Genomic DNA, 20,190 nt, shown 5'->3' on the forward strand with positions numbered 1-20,190 from the left:
GAGCCCCGGTAAGGACTCTCGGGCCCCGCCCGCGCCGATTTATGAATGGAGCAGCTCCGCCCCGAGCCCCGCCCCGAGCGGCGGCTCCGGCCCCGCCGGCGGCACGTGCGGGCGGGCCGGGGGTGCGCGGGGGGCGCGGTGCGGGGCGGAGAGTGCGCGGGGTGCGGGGTGTGTGCGGTGCAGGGTGTGCAAGGTGCAGGGTGTGCAAGGTGCGGGGTGCGGTGAGAGGGGTGTGCAAGGTGCGGGGTGCGGTGCGGTGCAGGGGTGCGGTGCAGTGCGGAAGGTGCGCGGGGTGTGCGCGGTGCAGCGCGGAGAGTGCGCGGGGTGAGAGGAGTGTGCAAGGTGCGCGGGGTGTGTGCTGTGCAGGGGTGCGGTGCGGAAGGTGCGCGGCGTGCGGCGGTGAGTGCAGAGTGTGCGGTGCGGAGTGTGCGGTGCAGGGTGTGTGCGGTGCGGGGTGTGCTGAGAGTGGCGGGTGTGCGCGGTGTGCGGTGTGTGCGGTGCGGGGTGTGCGGTGCGCGGTGTCCAGCGCAGGAGCCGGAGGAGCCGCTGCTGCCCCTCGGGACCGGGCACGGTCGGGAACAAACACGGCCGGGCAGTGCCAGGTAAGTGAGAGGGGATAAGGGTAGGAGTTAGGGAGAGGAGTTTGGTTTCTCCTTGTGGCTGGGGTGTAATCATGCTGTGATGTATGCAGTGTCACATACAGAGCTGTCTGATTTGGAAGTGAAGTGTTGGTTCCTATTCAGAATTCAGATCGTTGCTGGAAAGACGTCTTTGGATTTGTTTGGAGCGGAAGGTGACATTTCTGCATTGGGAAGAAGTTCCTGCGACAGCAGCACGGGATGGTCAGGCAGCCTGCTTGAGCCCAGAGCTTACCTGTGAAGTTCTTGCTCTTCCTGCTGTATGAGAGAGTGTGTGGTCCCAAACCAGCCCCTTTCTGACACACCACTGGTCCTGTTCCCTAGCAGGGAAAACTGGGGTCAACCTACCATGCCTCGCTCACTGCTCCAGCCATCCAAGTCACAGGTGACAGGGTTTCTTGAGGAGTTCGATCATTACTCTTCCATGGCCAAACTCATGTCCATCTACCACGCAACGAACAGGAGCATCTTCAACTGGACAGAGCGCCGCATTGTTGAGTGGGAGAAATTTGCTGAGCTGGCGAAATATGAGCCAGAATCCCAGAAGCCAACAGTGAAAGCGCTGCTGATCGTGGCCTACTCGGTCATTATCGTCATGTCTCTCTTTGGGAACATGCTGGTGTGCCACGTGGTGCTGAAGAACAAGAGGATGCACTCGGCCACCAGCCTCTTCATTGTCAACCTGGCAGTGTCAGACATCATGATCACGCTGCTCAACACACCTTTCACCTTGGTAAGTAGCTGGTCTTGCTGTCCCTTCAACCAGGACAGGAACCTCCCACCCACCAGAGCTCTGCCTGGTGGTCATGGGCTTTCCATGCCCTCTCTCCTAGGGCTGAGGTGGGAGCCCAACACCACCAAGCCTAACTGATAACTCTGCCAGGCAAGCAAAACACTGTTCAGCAACCTGTGGGCTCTCTGTTGCTCTGTTAGACTCTGTAACTCCTAGAAACTCCAAAGTGTATCACACAGTGTGTTACCAAACCCCAGCAAGACCTTCTTGGGGAATGAGAACAAGTTCCTGTGTTTTTAATGTTCATGCAGCAGAGCACTAGAGAGTCCCTTAGTGGGTCAGAACAGTCTGAATGCCAGTCATACTGGGTGACTGGAAGAAAATAGTCAAGCATTTCAGAGATGCCAGCTGGATAAAGGCTTCAATGAAAGCATTCCAAATCTGACAGTGGGGTTGATATCAAACCTTGGTCCACTATTTCCAAATATAGTTGTTAGCGTAATAAAAAGTTTTTACCACTGTTCACAATATCTGTAGAACAGGCCAGGAGGGCTGTGGCGTCACCACTTCATAATCTGCGGGGTTTGACCCTATAAACTCTTCTGTAAAGGTGTTTCAGAGACCAGCATAGCTGATCTTTCTATAAGTTCCAGGCGAAGCTGCCCAACCAGCCAGCACCCCTGAGCCAGCTCAGGTTCCAGCTATAGGACTTGTAGGAAAACAAACCAGACCCCCATGGATTTGTTTTCAGCACATTTCCTGGCTGATGAGCTGTTGTTTCCCCCCAGGTCCGCTTTGTGAACAGCACGTGGATCTTTGGGAAGGCCATGTGCCACATCAGCCGCTTTGTGCAGTACTGCTCCCTGCACGTGTCCACGCTGACCCTGACGGCCATCGCCCTCGACAGGCACCAGGTGACACTGCCTGCCCCTTCTCCAAGGCTCTGGGAGGAGACTGGAGCTATGATAAGTTTTTCTGTCCCTGGCCTTGACAAATGCTGGCTGTGTGTCCAGTGCAGGGCAGCAAGGACAACCCAGGCCATGTGCTTGTCGCCTGCAATCGCTCCCCTTTCATGTGCTATTGGCAAATAGTAACTTCCAGACTATCAGGTTTTATCAGTTTAAAGGTCTAACAAAGAAAATCTCATGAAAGGTGAATTTCTGCCTCAGCAGAGGGGAGGAAAGCTCAGCTTCACAGGCCCAGCTGGAACAAGAGACATTTCTTATATAGTTCATATGGAATAAAAAACATACCCTTGAGTGAAGACACTTGGGTAGATCTCTTCCTTTTTTTTTTTTTTTTTTGACCTAATGTAACCTCCAGCTTAAGGAAAACAGTTCTTGCATAACAAGACTGAGGAGATAAAGTTTGAAAGCTCTTCTGAGCAGACTGAGAAGTTCAACATTTCCCATTTTCCAGGTCACTCTAATGAACAGGACATTTTCCTAATCATGGCTGTCATTTTCCTATCATTAGCTGTGTTAGGTTATGTCACAATCTGCCCACTCCTCTTGTGGGCTGTCAGGGCTTTTGCTTCCTGTGGGAGAGGAGTCACGACAGAGTCTCTGTTGCAGGTCATCCTGAACCCACTGAAGCAGAGGATGTCCCTGACAAAGGGAGCTCTGAGCATCTCTGTCATCTGGCTGATGGCAACCTGTTTCTCCCTGCCCCATGCTGTCTATCAAAAGCTTTTCCAGTATAACTACAGGTGAGTGATCTCCCCTTCCCAGGGAGCGTGTGGAGGTCTGGCAGCCCTTGTGCAGTGCCTTGCTCAGCAGGGAGGGCACCTGAGTGTCCCAGGGCGATGTGGGATGAGGGAGTTGGTGTATGGGTGACATCCCCCTTCTCCCAGCAGAGGCTGGGGCTGGGGAAGAGCTGCCTGGCCTGCTCTCTGCCTGGCCTGCTGTCCAGGGCTTGCTCTCACCACCTCCTGTGTGCCCAGATGAGGCTCTGGGGCAGTCCCAGGCACAGCCTGGCTGGGGCACAGCTGTTGGCACCACACACCTCCTCCAGTGCCATGGCCTGGCCAGGAGAGGCTCTGTCCTGAGAAGGTAACTTTCTCCTGAGGGACTTTCCTCTTCCCTCCTTTTGCCTGCTCAGCTCCTCAGACCAAGCCCATCCAACTCACCCAGGCAGGGAGGAGAGAGAGTATCAAACTGCAGTTTGAAAAAGAAAGAAAATAAACTTCCTGTTGGGAATACCTGTGCTGACATCACCAAGGCTCTGCAGGGAGCAGGAGCAGGGGACCACTCTGGTTTACTGATCCCTCTTCCCCAGGATTTCCTACCCTGAGTCTCAGGTTGTGACTTCCCGGTATTTCATCCATGTGGATTTACAAAGCAGGACCAGCCTTCCCTGAAGCTTGAGGTTCCTCTGTCCAGTGTTACACTAACAGAAAAACATAGAGAACAGATATTCTTCATGAAGCAGGGCTGTGGGGGACCAGGGTGGGACAGGTGAGGGACCAGTGCTTTGTCAGGAACCTGAGCTGTCCTGGTGTGCCATGGTGCCTCTCCTCAGGAAAGGGAACTCTTGGCTTGGCTGAACACAATGACTGCAGATGAAGTGACATTTTACATCAATATAAGTACTGAAATACCAGAAAAAAAAAAAAAAAAAGAGAAGGTTCTAATGTAGAGGGAAAGAAAGAAAAAGAAAAAAAAATTCAAAGCAGAAACTTATCTCCTCACAAAAGGCCCAGCAATGGCACTTGTCTCTGCTGTCACTCTCTGCCAGGGAGAACTACAAACCCCAAACTCTGAGTTCTTTTCCCTTGCAGTCCTTTCCTCTGTGGTACCCAACCTGTTCTGTCCCTCCTGTCCCCAGCAGCCTGTGGCATTGCTGTGACCTCTCTTGTCTAGAAAACAGTCTGTAACAGTACCCAAGTGGGATTTCTGTGGCAGGTGTCACGCTGCTGGTGCTGCCCTTCGCAGGAATGCCAGCCTTGAGGCCAAGGGGATAATCTTACCATGACCTGTATTTTCAGGCTGAGATCAGCATCCCAGGGAGTGGGGCAAGGAGACACTGACAGGCAGCAGGAATGAGATTTCTATTGTAGACATTGACCTTCTGTATAGAGGACAAATCTAATTTCCTGCAGCCCAGCCAGATCCCTCCTGTTGGTGAGGCAGGAGGGTGTGAGTGCCTGCCTGGGCTGTCACTGCTTTTGGTGTCTGAGGGGCTGCAAGTGGGATGGGGGCTTCACAGCCCTCCCCTGCCTGTGCTTGTGCCTGATGTGGCTGACATAGCCAGGGGATATCATACCCATAACTGTGCAGACTGTAAACACAGGGCAGGGTTACTCTGTGCTTGCATCGCTCTGCAGCTGTGCTTGGGGATTAGGGAACGAATTGCTCATGAATGAAGGAACCCTACGATCTGTTTCGGGGCACCTGTCTCTGCTCATCCTTTGGCATGGCCAGAGGAAACCGAGCCCTGTGCTGGCACGAGGCAGCTCAGCAATATAAGGACTTCCAGGACATGCTATTTCTGTCCCTGCTTTCCATTGAAAAAAAAAATCACAGTTGCAATATTGCTTGTAATAGCTCCTGCAGGGTCAGGGCTCCTGGGATGGCTACCAGTGAGTGGTTCTGGGATGGGAAACAGGGGCTCCAGCAACATCCATCTCTGGCTGCACTGAGTCCCTGGTCATGTCAGGATTCACCAAAACACTGTTCTGTCAGATCCCCTCTGACATCCCCTGTGGTGAGGTCCCCCAGATCCAGGGGAGGAGAAGCAAAGACTGCAGTTCAGAAAAGATGATTCTCCCTTCTGCGTCAGTTCCCATCTCGAGTGGCATCTCCAGGTCCTCCGTACTCGGTGGACCCATTGTCACTGCTCTGACCTCATCCCCTGCTCCAGCTGCCTGTTCTCAGCAGTCTCCTATTTGTGGCACAAAAGGCAGCTCCAGCAGTTGAAAACAGGATATTAAAGATATTAATCAATACTGCAGTGAATAGTACAGCTTGATGGGAGCTAAAATCTGTGCTGAATAGAGGAGAACTGAGGATGAGGGATGAAGAGAGAAGAGTAAAATGGAATAAGAGAAAAAAAAAGAGAGGGGAAAAGAAAGAAAAGGAGAAAGCATCCACTGGAAATAAATTCCATTACACCAGCTGCAGGGTGTGGAGGGGACACATGCAGTGCAGTGAAGGGTGATGGGATGAGAGCCACTGCAGGCCAGGCAGTGGGAACACACCCAGATCCTGGGGCTGGAGGGGATGGGACAGGTGTGAGAGGTTGTTAAAATGAGCTGTTGTGTATGATTACACTTTCTTTTGTTAGGTCATTGTCAGTGGTTCAACTGGAGCCAAGTGAGTAATCATCACACCAGTTTTAAGAGGTAGCAGGAAGGTTGTAGGAGCTGATGGCAAGGGAATGGTGGGTAGGGAAGGGAAGTGAGGTGGGTTTGTCATGCCTTTGAGGCTTTCTCACAGCCTTCAGCCCTTCCCTCCCCTCCAGAGCAGCTTTGGCTCAGAGCTGCTGCAGTGGCTGTGGCTGAGGGATCCTGTGCTGGGGGCTGTGCCAGGGCAAGGGGTCCTGGTGCTGGGGGACACAGCAGGGTGGGTGCTGCCATGGAGGGCAGGGGCTGCAGGTCCACCTGAGAGAGACATGCCAGAGCTGTGGCTCTGTGTCCTCCCTCTGTCCCCACTACACCTCTGAGCAGGTGGCTGTGGGCAGTGTGGTTTGCCGAGCCAGCAGCACCCACAGGACAGCAATGGCCACATGCCATATCTGTATTTCCTGTTTTCAAGGGAAGCCACCGTCCGGAGTCTGTGCCTCCCTGACTTCCCCGAGCCTGCAGAGTTGGTCTGGAAGTATCTGGACCTGTCTACCTTCCTCCTTCTTTACCTCCTGCCCCTGCTGATCATCACCGTCACCTACCTGCGCCTGGCCAAGAAGCTGTGGCTGCGCAACGCCATCGGGGACGTCACCACGCAGCAGTACGTCACCCACCACAGGAACAAGAAGAAGAGCATCAAGATGCTGATGCTGGTGGTGGTGGTCTTTGCAGTCTGCTGGTTCCCCCTGAACTGCTACGTGGTGCTGATCTCCAGCCTGGGCATCAGGACCAAGAACTCGCTCTATTTTGCACTGCACTGGTTCGCCATGAGCAGCACCTGCTACAACCCCTTCATCTACTGCTGGCTGAACGAGAGCTTCCGCGCGGGGCTGCGCTCCCTGCTCGGCATCTGCCACAGGGTGCCCCAGCCCCGGGAGCAGGCGCTGCCCCCCAGGGCCCTGTCCTGCCGTGAGGCGTGGCTGGAGCAGGCCAGGTGCAGGAAGGGACCGGCCTCCCAGGCCAGCTGCTCCGCCAGGAACCTCCCGATGGCCAGCACGGACCTGTGAGCTGAGGGATCCTTGGATCTGTCACCTGGTGTGGGAGGCACCAAAGGGCATCTCCCAGGCTCTCCTCAGGAGCCAGCATGGCTGCTCTGTTGTTTTACTGCTGATTTTTTGGCTTGTCTTACTATAGCCCCTCCTGTGCTTGGCATGGTGGGCACACAGGCTCTCCAGCACCAGTAAAACCCACGCTGCAGCTGGCCCAGGGGGCAGGAATATGTACAGGGGACATGGAGCTTCTCAGACATCGTGATCTGCTTTCAGGGTTTCCCATTCATTGCTATCAGAGGAAGTGGACCCAGGTTTCTGTCACTGGCTGCAACATGTGCCATAACGTGGGGCTCTGCACAGCAGCAGGAACAAATCCATGATGACAGCTGTTTGAAGGAAGGACTTGGACATGCAGATGAACTCCATCCACAGGGAGCCTCACCAGTTAGTGTATAGCAAAGCCTCCAGCAGAGGTAAGGATTGTTGACAGCGATTTTGCTCTCAGATTCTGCTGCTCCTCCTGCCCTGTCCCTGTCCCACCCACAGCAGCTGGAAGCCAGCCCCAGACAAGGGGAGCAGGGAGGCACCCCAGGAGCCATGCCCACAGGCTCAGATGGCACAATGACAGATTAATGCAGTCCACTGAGAAGATGTTTTTATTATAAATACATTAATTCAGTAAAGAGAGCTACACTGGCACTTTGTAAAAGGCCACAAAATATTTCATCAGGGCTGTGGCATTCACTCACTGAAGAATGGAATCATTCTGCATTGTTGCTAGTTGCTGTAAAAGTCTCATTTAAACAACAGGAGGGCAAGAAAGGGCTGGAAGGGATGTCCTGTGAGGAGCCACCAAGGACTCTGGGGCTGTCTGGTTGGTGCAAAGCAGGTGATGGATTTCAGTAGCCCAAGGGCAGCTGTGTCAGCTGGGGGGTTCCTGGTCTGCCCTGGTGATACCCAGACAGATCCTCAGCCCAGAGAGGCAGTGGGGGCCTGGGTGGCTTGAGGGAATAAGAACTCCCAGCACCTTCCCAGGGGAGAATAAGCCAGACCAAAGAAGGGAAACTAAGGACTGATTTTTATGGGTGGGTTTTTTTTTTGTTATTTTCCATTTTTGCAGTGGAAAGGAAAAGGACAGAAAGGAGGGGGATCCTTGCTTCAGGCTTCACTTGACCCCAGCAGGGCACCTTGGGTGGGCACTGCAGTGCCTGCACCAGAAGAAAAGAGCAGAATATGAGGAGTGGCAGCAGGAGTGGGTGAATACTCTGTCCCTGAGGCACTTTGCTTGGAGCTCACCATTATTGAACATGGGAATTCAAAGCTGTCTGTGCTGGTTGCCAGCGCTGTGCTTCCTCAGTGTACAGAAGGGTTTGTTTTCAGTCAAAAAACATCACTGTGAGTTTCTCAAAGTGTTAAGATAATCTCTAATTAATAAGCATCACCTCATTTAATTAGTTAAAGAAGCTATAATTTGTTTTTTTACTGTTCCTCACTAGCTTTTGGTGAGCAGCTGTCAAACTGCCATGTATTGTCTTTAATATTTATTAGGTTTGTTTTCCTTCCTTTCTTTCTTTAAATGGCTGAATAACCTTTCTCTGGAGGAGTCCAAGCCCTTACTCCAAAGAAGGGGTCTCTCCACACTCCCTGGATCTTCTGCTAATCCCTGTAGTTATCTATCTCTTGCTGTCAGAAATAACCTGGCTGGTTTTCCTTGGATCTGTCGATCGCAGCATCTCCTCGTTGCTGAATTTTTCTCCCCTAAATGGGCAGGATGCAAGAGCTGACTGTATCGAATCCCTGTAATGGCTCAGCTATCTGGACTGATAATTATCAATGCCTGAGTGAGTTTCAGAGCTTCACACACTTCATCCAGTGCCTCAAGATTCCTGTATCACTCGAGGATGCCCTGACTCCCAGCAGCTCTCTGGCAAACACAGAATGCACAATATATATATATAAAAAAGTATAACTTGAGTGTTGTTTGATCAGTGCCTGGAGGGCAGGAGGCTGCATCTCTGCTGGACTCCAAGCCAGGCTCTGGAAAAGGGAATCTCTGAAACTCGGCTTCTGCTGGGTCTGAGTTAGCTCAGCACATAAATAGCTGCCTAAACATTCCTTATAAACATTCCTCAATCTGTCTCCATCCCGCCGGGCACCTGTGGAAGTGTCATCCTGAGCAGTGCTGGGATCCCAGGAGAGCTCCCAGGGACAGGAGCAAGGCTGTGCTCGGCTCTGGCCAGACAGGGCTGCTGGGGCAGCACCACCAGAGCTCTTTGCTCCCTGCACACCAGCCTGGGACCCCAGAGGAGTGCAGGGTGCCAGGAGAACCCTCTGCCATCAGGAGACCCCTCCCTATTGAAGCCCCCCGGGAGGCAGAACCGAGGGAGAGTTTGGAGGGCAAATGACTGAAACACTGAGTCACCACAAGTCTACTCCGGGGGAAACTATTTGAGCACACAGAAATCAGCGTGCAAAGATCCAGCGAGACATGTCTGAGTGATTAACAGCCCGAATTTATTAAGGTTAGCTCATGCCAAATGCAGCAGAGTGCCTTCAGCAGAGTTGCTGATGAAGACGATAACAGGGAGCGCAGCGCAGGGGATACCTGAATTCCAGAGACAAATCCTCTTATATAGCCCCACCACATAATGAACAAAGAAACCACAACATGCCAACTAGATTAACAAAAAGCTAGCAGAAAAACCCCCACAATGAGTCAGAAAATTAGCTCAGGAAGGAGAAACAGAATACAATTATCATCACTTAGCTCTTCAAGTGGAAAACAGCACGGAGGGGCTGGCCAAAGCACGCCTGGGATAAGGGGGAATGTCCTCAGTTAAATCCAGCTTGAGCCCTGGATGTTGGGGTGTAGGTGGGTCAGAGTCAAACCATCATAACTCAGCATCTTAGGTCAATCACAGAGCAGGGGAGGAAGAGGAAGGAGTCTGGCCCTTACCTGGGAGCCTGGATGTGAGGGCACACCCCGAATTCTCGTGCGGGAGAGGATGTGCAGCCGCCCTGTGCCCCAGGCAGCAACAAAGGCTCTCCCTGGAGCAGGACACACAGCTCTGCTCTCTCACTGACTGTGGAGACAGCCTGCCTGGCCCCCAAGGATGCCACCTGCCCTCACAGAGCCCACCTGCCCCCCAAAGGACTCACCTGCCCCCCAAAGGATTCACCTGCCCCCACAGAGCCCACCTGCCCCCCAAAGGACTCACCTGCCCCCCAAAGGATTCACCTGCCCCCACAGAGCCCACCTGCCCCCCAAAGGACTCACCTGCCCCCACAGACCCCGCCTGCTCTCCCCCACTGCTCCTCCCTCCCCACCCCTGCTCTGCGGTGGGCAAAGGAACGTGTCTGATCTCCCAGGCTTTGGAGGAGCCCAGGCAGGAGTAGCAGCAAGTGAGGACAGGTTTAGCACCAGGCACGGGCTGCAGTCAGTGCTTGGTTTGCAGACTGATGGCATTTCACAGGCTGCCCTGTCCCACCAGTGCTCAGCAGTGATTCCCACCCCAGTTCCAGGTCTGCTCCCAAACTGCTTCCCTGAGGTGATACCAGAGCACTCCCAGAGCTTGGCTCAGCCCAGTCTGAGCTGAGCAGGTACATTGGAGGTGTCCCCTTGCCCAGATGTGCTGCAGATGCTGGGTTTCTGCACTGCAGCAGGGCTGATGTTCCTTGGGGTCCCTGATGGGATGGGGCAGGGGGCCAGCAGCAGGAACCCAGGGCTTCTCTGAGCAGTGCTGGGAGACACCAGCCAGGGCAGGCAGAGGTGTGGGCGCTGTGCCTGGGGCTGTGCTGGAGCCAGCCCTCCCTCGGGAGCTCACATGGAGCAGATCAAAAGCACCTCTTGCCCCGCTCCCCATGCTGGTGTTTTGTTGTTGGCCCTGGTAATAAGGGCTGAATTAATGCACTTGGTCCTTGATTGATGTTTCACTCCCCCAGCAGCCCACGCTGGCTGATGCTGCTCAGTTCAGTAGTGCCAAATTGTAGAAGTGGCGAGCAGCTGTCACTTAGCCAGATGTGAGAGGGCAAAAATAGTAATAAACACCCCCAAAGCCACAGGTTGAGCTCTGCAGGAACCAGGTCTGCTTGTACAACACAATAGTTTGTCACTTGCAGAGACTTCTCCATGGCAGGCCCATAAAAGTCTCCTTGGCAGATGAGACCAGACTAATTGCTTTATAAAATCAGATGAATGGAGCATCTAATGCATCTGCTGGAGACAAAACCAATTGCTTTATGGGGCACTGTAAGGGGCAAGTACAGGGAGTGGCCCCATTAATGGAATTCCGGCTCATTACTTCACAATTAATGGGGCTTCAGAGCATATAAAGGTTTATATCCTCTATATCATTCCCACATGCTTGCATTGCATACATCTGCATCCCATCCATGCTGTGTCCTGCAGGCTGTGGGACCTTGGTGGTCTCCTGTTTCCAAAATTTCCACCCTGCAGTTGGCATAGCTGACAGCAACAACAGGGATTTTCAAACCCTCATTTTGACCATTTCTTGCTGCTCCTACAGCACTGCAGAAGTCAATTCCATTTCAAGCCCACACTTGGAGCCAAGCTGAACACCACCATCAGTGTGATTCCAGGTGCCCAGACTGTGTGTACTGTTGGGATATAATTTATGACACCTAACAAAAATGATGGCAGCAAGTTTCAGAGCAGCAGATTTTGTTCCTATTTTTGAGGCAGACAGTGTTTTTTTGCAGCCACATCCTGCTTCAGGCAGTTTTCCACAGGAATTAAGCAATCAATTAATCAATGGCCTTAACATTTTGCAGCTTTCTGCTCCTTCCACAGCTTATTTTGACCTTTTACTGGTGATACATGCCAAACATGGCAGAATTCAGAGCACAAGGAGTGCCTGGATCACTTCCACGATGGATTTACCACAGTTCCATCAGTGGGGAGTTGCAGTGGGCTGGGTGGCTCTGGGCTGTTTTGGACAGTTTCATTTGCTTCTGAACTGTGATACACTGCTCAGACCTTTCACATTCAGGTTAATAAACCAAGTCTCTCCTAAAGGCTGGAAAGGAATTGAGTTTTGGTTTTTAGCTTTACAGTTTTACTTTCACAGTACATTGTCATTCCTGAACTCCACAGTTCAGTTATTTAAGTGTTTGTCTCCATTTCCCACCCTGTTCTGGAATTAAACCCACCAGTTGCTCGTGCTGAGGAACAGTGACTGATGCTGACTGTTCCCTCATGGAGATGGCAATGGCTGCACTCCAAATAAAGTCTTTATTGCAGTGTCCCTTTCCTCTTTATTTTCATGTTTCTATGGCAGGATATGAATTTTTCTCCCATTATTAAATTTGACACACTCTGTGTTCTATTTAACAGAATTGCACTAACTTGTCTTCCTTTGCCTTCCATTCAGGAGAATATAATTATTATTAGTAATATTCAGGAGAATATAAGTATTTTGCTGTCTTGCACAGCTTGCAGGGCAGGATGTAGGGACATTCATTCTTCAGGAGAACTGTTATGATTAGCAGAGCTAATAAAGACCATGAATATTTACCTACATGTTCAGGCATTTCAGCTATAAATGGGAACATCTTCACCACTTGACTAATTCTCAGCTTCTTTGTGAAGCCAAGTTGTCAGATTGTTTGTTTTGCCTTTGTTTCTCCTGGTCACTGTGAAGGAAGGAGGGATTGAGGGGGAAGGAAGGACAAGGGTCCATTTTCCTGTTTGCAGTGTTGAGCATTGCTAACCCGTTCTCTGCTCTCCTCCCTGTACAAAGTGGGCACAGGAGCATTTCCCCCATTCCATTTCTGTCTGTACTGATGTGTTTGTGTCCACACACACTCTCTGCATGCCCAGGTGCCATTTCTAATGCCTTTCCATGGCACAGGTGGCACAGGGCAGGGGCACAGCCCTGTTGGTGCCCAGGGCAGAGGGTGGGGGGCAGATCTTTGGGAGGAACCTCTGGACAGGACCAGGATGAGAGCATGGAGCAGAGCAGCTCCCAGCCCACCTGCTCCCACTGGGGATGTCCTGGGGCTGGGGCAGGATGGGAGCCCCAGCCTGGGGTCGTGTCTGCCTTGTGTGACCTTGGAGGTGGCCAGGGCACAGACCTGGGGCATTGTGTGCTCCCTGCTCTGACATGTGAACAGGAACTGTAGGAGGTGAGGAATGATGGGCATTGGCTCTGTTGTTATTGTACTTGATTGGGGTATTTATTTGTAATTCTGTGATTCCTTCAGGCCAGCTCTGAGGAGAATGAGGGGCAGTGTGAAGAGGTATTTAAGGGGTTGTAAAAACACTTTTATTCTTTTGCTAAAATTCCATCCCTATTGCTGCTGCATTGGAAGGCAAACCAGCCCAGCACCCAGGCTTTGAGTGCTCCCATTAATTGTCATGGAGAAACAGCCTGGCCAGGCTGAAAAACCTCATTTACCACCAGGGCTCAGGGCAGGAATATAGCAATTCCATTTGGGATGATAATGTAGTTTTGAAGGATAATAATAATTATTGGCATCAGGTTGTCCCCAAAGACAGAGTTTTTTGCCTCCAGCACAGCTCTGGCATTGGAACTGGATTTGTTTCCCCTTAGAAATGAACATCTGCTGCCAATAAAAAGAATAAGGACTTTTTTGTTTTGTTTTGTTTTGTGGTGGATGTTGCTCACAGTTTGGTCCTAGATGAGATGGTTTGCTCTCATTAATGATGTTCCCAGTTCCCCAGAGTCTGGTGGCTGTTTTGCCCACTGAGGGTGATGGTGGCACTCCCTGCACAGGCACCCTGCAGCCCCAAACAATCTCTGTGCAGCTTTTCAGCTGCTTTCTGAAAGCCCCTGTGAGTGACCTGACAGGTTGGGAAGGTGAGTGTGGAAGGCAGAAGAACAGCAGATTTCTGCCTCCTGGCAAGCACATCCACTTCAATAATGTGCTGCAAAATGTGTGTTTTCCTTTGCTTGTGATTGCCCTCGTGTCCTGCAGAGACACAATGAGGTAAGAATTGAGTGTGCAGGGGAAGCCTGGGGGAAACACAGAATGAGAAAATCAGAGAAGGAACAGTGAAAACGCCACCTGTGGGGAAGGAAAGTGGAGAAGGAAAGGAACTTGGGTATGGAAATTCACGTCTCTCCAAGGGATTTCAGTCTTCAATTTTAGCAATGGAAATTTATCTGCCTGTCTCCCCAGCCCCTGTGCTGGGGCCAGGGGCACATGGAGGGCAGGTGTTTAAGGTTTCTTTACTGGTGAGCCTCCTGGTTATGGTTAGGCAAGGAAATGAAGGGTGAAAGCAGGGAAGCTGTTTAGCAGAGCACTCCAGAGCTGTCAGTCTCATTCCTGCCCTTTTCTCACTAAATGCTGCAGCTCAGATTCCCCTGAGGACTGTGTGCTTACCCTCTCTGCACAGAAAAGGGCAGCCATCCTCTCCCTGTAACTGCAGAATTTCAATCAGTGTTTTAACAAAATATTGCCCTTAATCCAGGTCATCTCAGCCCAAAGCAAACACAGGACTTCAATAAAAAGTGCAACTGTGAAATCTCCTGCTCTGTGCCTCCAGAACCTGCACATAAGGGAGATCCTAGAAAGCTCCTCTGACTACACTGCCATAGACCATGCAGTCCTTGTTAACACAGGGCTCATTAATTAATCTGGTTTCAAGCAGGATCCCACCTGGAACGCTTCATTAGTGGGAACACCTCCTCACCCTAACCCTAACCCCTTTGCTCATGGGGAGAAGGACATGCCCTCAGAGTGGGGGCTCCTGTGAGAAGGATGCAAAGACCTCCTGTGGCTGCAATCTCACCCCAGCAGCTCTGAGATAAGCTCTGCTCAGGGGTCCCTGTCCACACAAGGACATGGCCACTGTCCCCAGCTCTGCAGGTAATTTCAGGGCACACAGGTGAGGCGTCCACACCCCACACATTTCACTTGGGTTATTCAGAGCAAAACCCCATAGGTCAGGAAAATCTCAGCAGGACTGCTGGCTGTGGTGTGTGACTGCTGGGAGCAGCAGGACAGACATCTGTCTGTCCACAGACAGCTCAGGAGAGGGCCCTGTGTGTGCCTGGTGGGGCCAAGCAGCATTCCCTGGCATTGCCTGTGCAGCTGGAGGCTCTCCAAGCTGTCAGGGCCTGTGCTCAGCTCTGCAGCCCAGCTGGAGATGTTCCTGCAGGAGGAGCTGAGGTAAGGGCCGGGTGCCTCAGCACCCTGACCTGCTGCCAGCCTTGTGAAGAGAGGCTGAGGTGGCACCAGGACCAGGGATGGGAGCCAGCCTTGCTCTGCCCACCAAGGAGAGGCTCCTCAGCCCACACTTGTCTGCTCACATGGAGCACGTGTGTTTCTCTGCCAGGAGCTGCCTCTTATCCCAGCATGGAGAATCCCAAGTACTGAGAGAGGAGCAGGATTGATTCATCATCGCTCCTTGGGCTCCAGCCAAAAACAAGGCAAGACCAGACAGCACAAGAGTCTGAGGTGAGGAGCAGAGGGGGTGTGAAGCTCTTGATCACTGGGAGTTCCTGCCTTGGGTGGGAGCATCTGCTCTGCATGGGAGGGGCAGCCCTGCTCTTCCTGAAGAACAGACCCGAGCTGTGGCCAAACCCATCCCCATTTTGCCTGCTGCAGTATGGAATCACCTGGGAATGCAGAGTGTGGATGGGCACAACCCCAGCACCAGGAGTCACTCAAAGGTAAGGCCTGGCATACATTGAATTCCCATCCCAAAGGTGTGCAGGAAGCTGCTCTCCCTATGGACATTTCTGGCCCTCTCCTCCTGCAGTGACAGTGGCCTCAGCCAAGTGACAGGCGCAGGCAGAGCTTTGGAAGGCTACAGCACCCTGCCCACACCTTCTGCCATGGGCTGGTGCAGGCAGGGCCTCTGGGATCATCACCCCTGGCAGGCTCTGGTGAGATTGGGCACTGGGAACACCTGGGCTGCACCATGAACAGCCCCTGTGCCAGCAGCTCCAGGCACCACACCCTGCTCAGAAAAGGCTTCTTTGAAAACTGTGGAAGCTGAGTGCCTCCACCCCTGCCATGGCTTTGTGTTTGGTGGTGGATGGGTGGTTCTTGTGGGCCCTGACTGCAGAGCTGTGCTGGCCATAGCTGTGGTGTGACAGAGGCACACACAGCACTGCATGGGGATCCTCACAGAGCTGCAGCACTGCAGGCACTCACAGAGCCTGCCAGAGCTTGGACAAATATCACAGCTTTAATTAGAACAGAAAACACCCTTGCTGCTAATAATTATTTTAAACACACCAGTAGAAGGGCATGAGCTCTGTAATTACCAAGGTTAAACAGCAGCTGCTCCTCAGCGAAGCTTTGGGAATGGGAGTTCCTTGGGCATCGTTGAGGGGTCTCTGCTCCCCCTGCCCCCAGGCCAGGCAGTGAACCACACCTGAGCCTTGGCCACTCTGGGGAATGTGAAACCCATGGAAAAACTAAACCTGATGCCTGTGGTGAGGGCAGGCACAGCACCACGGCCACCCCACCCAGCACCACCCCTGCAGCCCCCCCTGCCCCTTCCCACTCTGGGGCTGAGGCTGCTGCAGCATCTCTGAGCAGCCCTGCCTGCCCTGCCAGCCCCCCCTGGCCCCTCAGCATCAGCCCACAGCAGCAGGTGGGCAGGGGGCCCACAGCAATGCTGAGGGGAATCAAAACTCACCAAGCGTCACCGTGTCTGGCTCCAAAATTTATTGAACTACAAACACACATCACTCAAGAGCACCAGGTCTGGAGGAATGTGAGGCACCAAGCCCCTGCCACTAAGAGGGGGCAGGAGCGTCAGCTTCTGCTTTATTTGAACACAGACAACACCCCAAACCCAACAGAAATAATGCTACAGCAGAATTACAACGGTAATGGCACAGAATTTACAAAAATATAAATAACCTATTCGTAACCTTAAAGAAAAATAACATCTACCATAAAAAACAACACATATTCCCTTGGGTAAACCATGGCTACAGAAATGTAGTGATTTGGTTTTTTTGAAAAGCACCAGAGTCTGAAGTATTAAATAATCCAACACAGAGGGGGTATCTCCCCCCAACACTTGCAGACTCTTCCAAGAAGTGTGCCCAAATCAGTAACACCAAGTCTTCTTCAGTATTGCTATTTCTGTAAAAGCACATTGGAGGGAGAGCTCTCATGAGCCCCCTGTTCAGGAACAGCACCCGAGGGATGTTCACCAATTGTTCACCAGAATAAACACTTTAACAACAGTGAAGTATGTGCCTATTTTAAGTCTATGCTTAAGAGCTTCCCAGAACAGGGCTAGATTTAAACTTATCATACAAATTCCTCTGCAAATCAGACTTCCAGGCAAGACTGGTGTGGAAACCAATCACTTGTTAAAAAATAACCCCACTGCACTGGAGTGTTCCCACTGTTCAGTCCTAGCTCAAGTTTGCACAGATTTCAGAGTTATTTGATTTGTTTCACCTCTCTGTGAGCCATGCCAGCTTGGCACAAATGGCTTCCTGAGGCTGTGACATGAGATCCAGCACCACAGGAATTTCCCTACCTTACATTCTATGTGCTATGTTGAAAATACTATTAAAAAGCAAAAGTCAAGTATCAATTCCATTGGTTCCCCAGTGAAGCAGCTCCCTGCTCAGGGATCACTGTTGTTCTGATGTCTGAGTCACAGCGTTTCCCTGTTTTCAAGGCTCTCATGGTTCCCTGAGGGCTCTGGCTGGGCTCGAGGCAGCCTGGCCAGGTGGTTTTAGGGTGGGCTAAAGGCTCCCTGTTGAACTTTTGGCCCTTGTAAACACAGCTGGGTTTGTCACCACAGCTGAAGGAAGGTTTCTGCCACGAGCACAGTGAGAGTGGGGAGCAGCCTTTGCCTGGGAGCTGGGGGAGCCTCACTGCTGCAAAGCCACGTCCTGCAGGGCTCCTGTGCAGTGCCCAGCCCTGCTGGAGCACCAGCCAGTGAGGCTTGCACTGACACCACAGGTGAGGCTCTCAGGGGGAACCCAGAACAGCTCAAACACACAGAAAACCAGCCCTGCCACACCCTGTGGCACAGCCAGGGCCTGAGGGGCAGCACCATGAGGCAGGGGCTGTGGCATGGCACACACCCTGTATGGCACACACCCTGTATGGCACAGCCAGGGCCTGAGGGGCAGCACCATAAGGCAGGGGCTGGGGACACACCTGCATGGCACACACCTGCATGGCACACACCCTGTATGGCACACACCCTGTATGGCACACACCCTGTATGGCACAGCCAAGGCCTGAGGGGCAGCACCATGAGGCAGGGGCATGGCACACACCCTGTATGGCACACACCCTGTATGGCACAGCCAAGGCCTGAGGGGCAGCACCATGAGGCAGGGGCTGGGGACACACCTGCATGGCACAGCCCATACCCACACCCAGCACAGCACACACCCTCTGTGCTGCACCCTCAGGGTGGGTGAGGGTGAGTTTTGAGTACAAGTAATATTGCTCAGACATCAAACAATTGAAAAATAAGTTTACCTTAAAAGCTATGAAGAAAATGAGGTTGATTTCATTATAAAAGTGAGAAAAACCCCTAAACAAAAGAACTAAATCCTCACTTCACTTGTTTGGCCCAGAGCCCCACTCTGGCACACCAATGGAGCTGCCCAGCATGTGAGGAGATTTGCAGCACACACCTGTGGCATGTCACCATCATCCACAGCTCTAATTTACCAGCCCTTCCTGCCCATCTCCTGCTCCTGACAGGGGCAGGCTGGCTCTGCCATCCTGCCTGGCTGCCACTGCTCTGTGCACTCCAAGTGACCACACACTGGTGGCACTGGTGACACAGAGCACACGGGACAAGCTGCCCAGTCCAGTTCCAACTTCAAAGCCAGGGCCAGCAAACTGAGCTGCAGGGAGGCTCTTACTCAGAGGCAGTGGGTGAAGTTATTTTCCTTCCCACTGGAAGTGACTACGTCCACAGAGGGATTAAATATTTATTGGATTTTGCGAGGTGATTAAACCCAGCACTCTCCCTTCCACAGAAAAGCCTCCAACAGGAAATCCCTGGCCCCAGGCTGTGTGTGCTATAGCAACACTCCCTAACAGTCCAAGAGTCTGACTAATCCTGGCCCCACATGGCTCAAAGTTCAACGCTGTAGGTCTTGGGGAGCAAAGAGCAATAAAACGACCTCGACTGTGGAAGAAACAAGCAGAGAGGGAAACTGCCAGCTCCGGCTCCAACTGCCCATGCCTTTGTTTATCTGAGCACATCCTGGGTGTGTTCAAGCCACAACATCTTTAAACAGGGAAAGAAAACACCAGCAGCTATTGCTCCCTGGGGTGTGGGGGAGATCTGCCTTCCTAGAAGGGCACTTGCTTCTCTGAGGTACCGTGGTCAGATAAAGGAGAATTCTGTGGGGTCTTGGAGGGGCAGCAGGCAGTGGGGTAACAGTGCCACTTGCTGGTGACCACCACAGCACTGGCTCGTGCTGAGACCCCGGTGACAGGCAGGACAGCAGAGAGCAGCCCCAGCCACACAGTGGGGGACAAAGCAAGTGCCACCAGCTCAGCTCAGCCCCAGCGATGCTGTCTGCCAGTCAGTGGCTACGGTGACACCACATCACAGAACACCCTGAGTTGGAAGGGACCACAAAGATCACAGAGTTTAACTCTGAAGTGAATTGCTCACAGAGGCACTGAGCCCTCAGCCCTGGTGTGACCAGCAGCAGGCTCTGCTGGCAGCTGCCCTGCCCGTGACCCCCAGCATGCCCAGCCGCCCCCACACTGCTCTGCCCCGCTCAGGAACGTGTCCTGCAGCCCCTGCTCCCTTCCAGGGCCACCAGCACAGCCCCATGGCCAGGGCACACCGGGAACAGCCCAGCTGCCTGCAGCCCAACACTGAAATCAGGGTGACAGCAAGGCCATGGCAAGTCATGACAAATCCCCCAGGGTGAAATACCAAGCAGGAGGGTGCTCCCCCTTCCCAGTAGCAGCTCCCAGGAATGAGAAATCAGGCCATTTTTAGGCAGGAAAAAAAAGAAAAATGTTGTTTTAAAAGAAGAGGAGCTTCTGGAGGAGCTCCTGCTGTGGCAGGCACAGGAATGTCACTGCTGCCTGTGACCACAGCCACAGCTTCAGCCCTCAGCTGCCACTCACGGGGCAGCGTCCCTGCCCCTGACACCCTGTGCCACCACAGGTGGTTTGTGAAGCCTTGGAGGCGATGTGCAGTGAACATCCATGGGGCTGGGGTGAGCCAGCACCTGCCCATGGCCAACAACCACAGCCCAACGGGGGCTTACATCAGCTCATCACGAGAGTCAGTCTGAAATCGTGCCAGGATGCCACACTGCACCACAAAGGGGCACGAGAGGAAGGTGCCAGGGTGGCACAGAGGGACAAAGGATGGAGCCTGGCACATCAGCCATGGTCAGATCCTCTGCCAAGGAAGTTGCAGCACAGAGGAAGAGAAGCAACTCAAAAGTAAACTGAGAAAACGGCAACTGGCACCCAGGAAAGCAGAGCACGGGCCAGAGGAAGGATGGGAAAGCTGGAATGGAAGGG

The 20,190-nt window shown here is 52.7% G+C and overlaps 1 protein-coding gene across 2 annotated transcripts; it reads left to right on the plus strand.

Annotated features, from left to right (window-relative positions):
• The first annotated feature begins 493 nt into the window (after nucleotides 1-493).
• Nucleotides 494-9,824, plus strand: LOC128945666 (G-protein coupled receptor 83-like). 2 transcript variants are annotated; one of them, XM_054289457.1, is made up of 6 exons: nucleotides 494-602; nucleotides 744-1,371; nucleotides 2,160-2,285; nucleotides 2,946-3,079; nucleotides 6,126-7,178; nucleotides 7,826-9,824. In XM_054289457.1, exons 2-5 carry the CDS (start codon nucleotides 901-903, stop codon nucleotides 6,718-6,720), a joined length of 1,326 nt encoding a protein of 441 aa, XP_054145432.1. In that variant the 5' UTR covers nucleotides 494-602; nucleotides 744-900; the 3' UTR covers nucleotides 6,721-7,178; nucleotides 7,826-9,824. The 2 variants fall into 2 exon arrangements, with proteins under 2 accessions (XP_054145432.1, XP_054145433.1); XM_054289458.1 differs by lacking the exon at nucleotides 494-602 and having other exon boundaries at nucleotides 722-1,371.
• The last annotated feature ends 10,366 nt before the right edge of the window (nucleotides 9,825-20,190 follow it).

Source organism: Melozone crissalis, unplaced genomic scaffold (genome assembly GCF_028551555.1).
Source record: "Melozone crissalis strain CALT ecotype California unplaced genomic scaffold, PUWL_Pcris_2 ptg000068l_1, whole genome shotgun sequence".
Classification (NCBI taxonomy): Eukaryota; Metazoa; Chordata; class Aves; order Passeriformes; family Passerellidae; genus Melozone; species Melozone crissalis.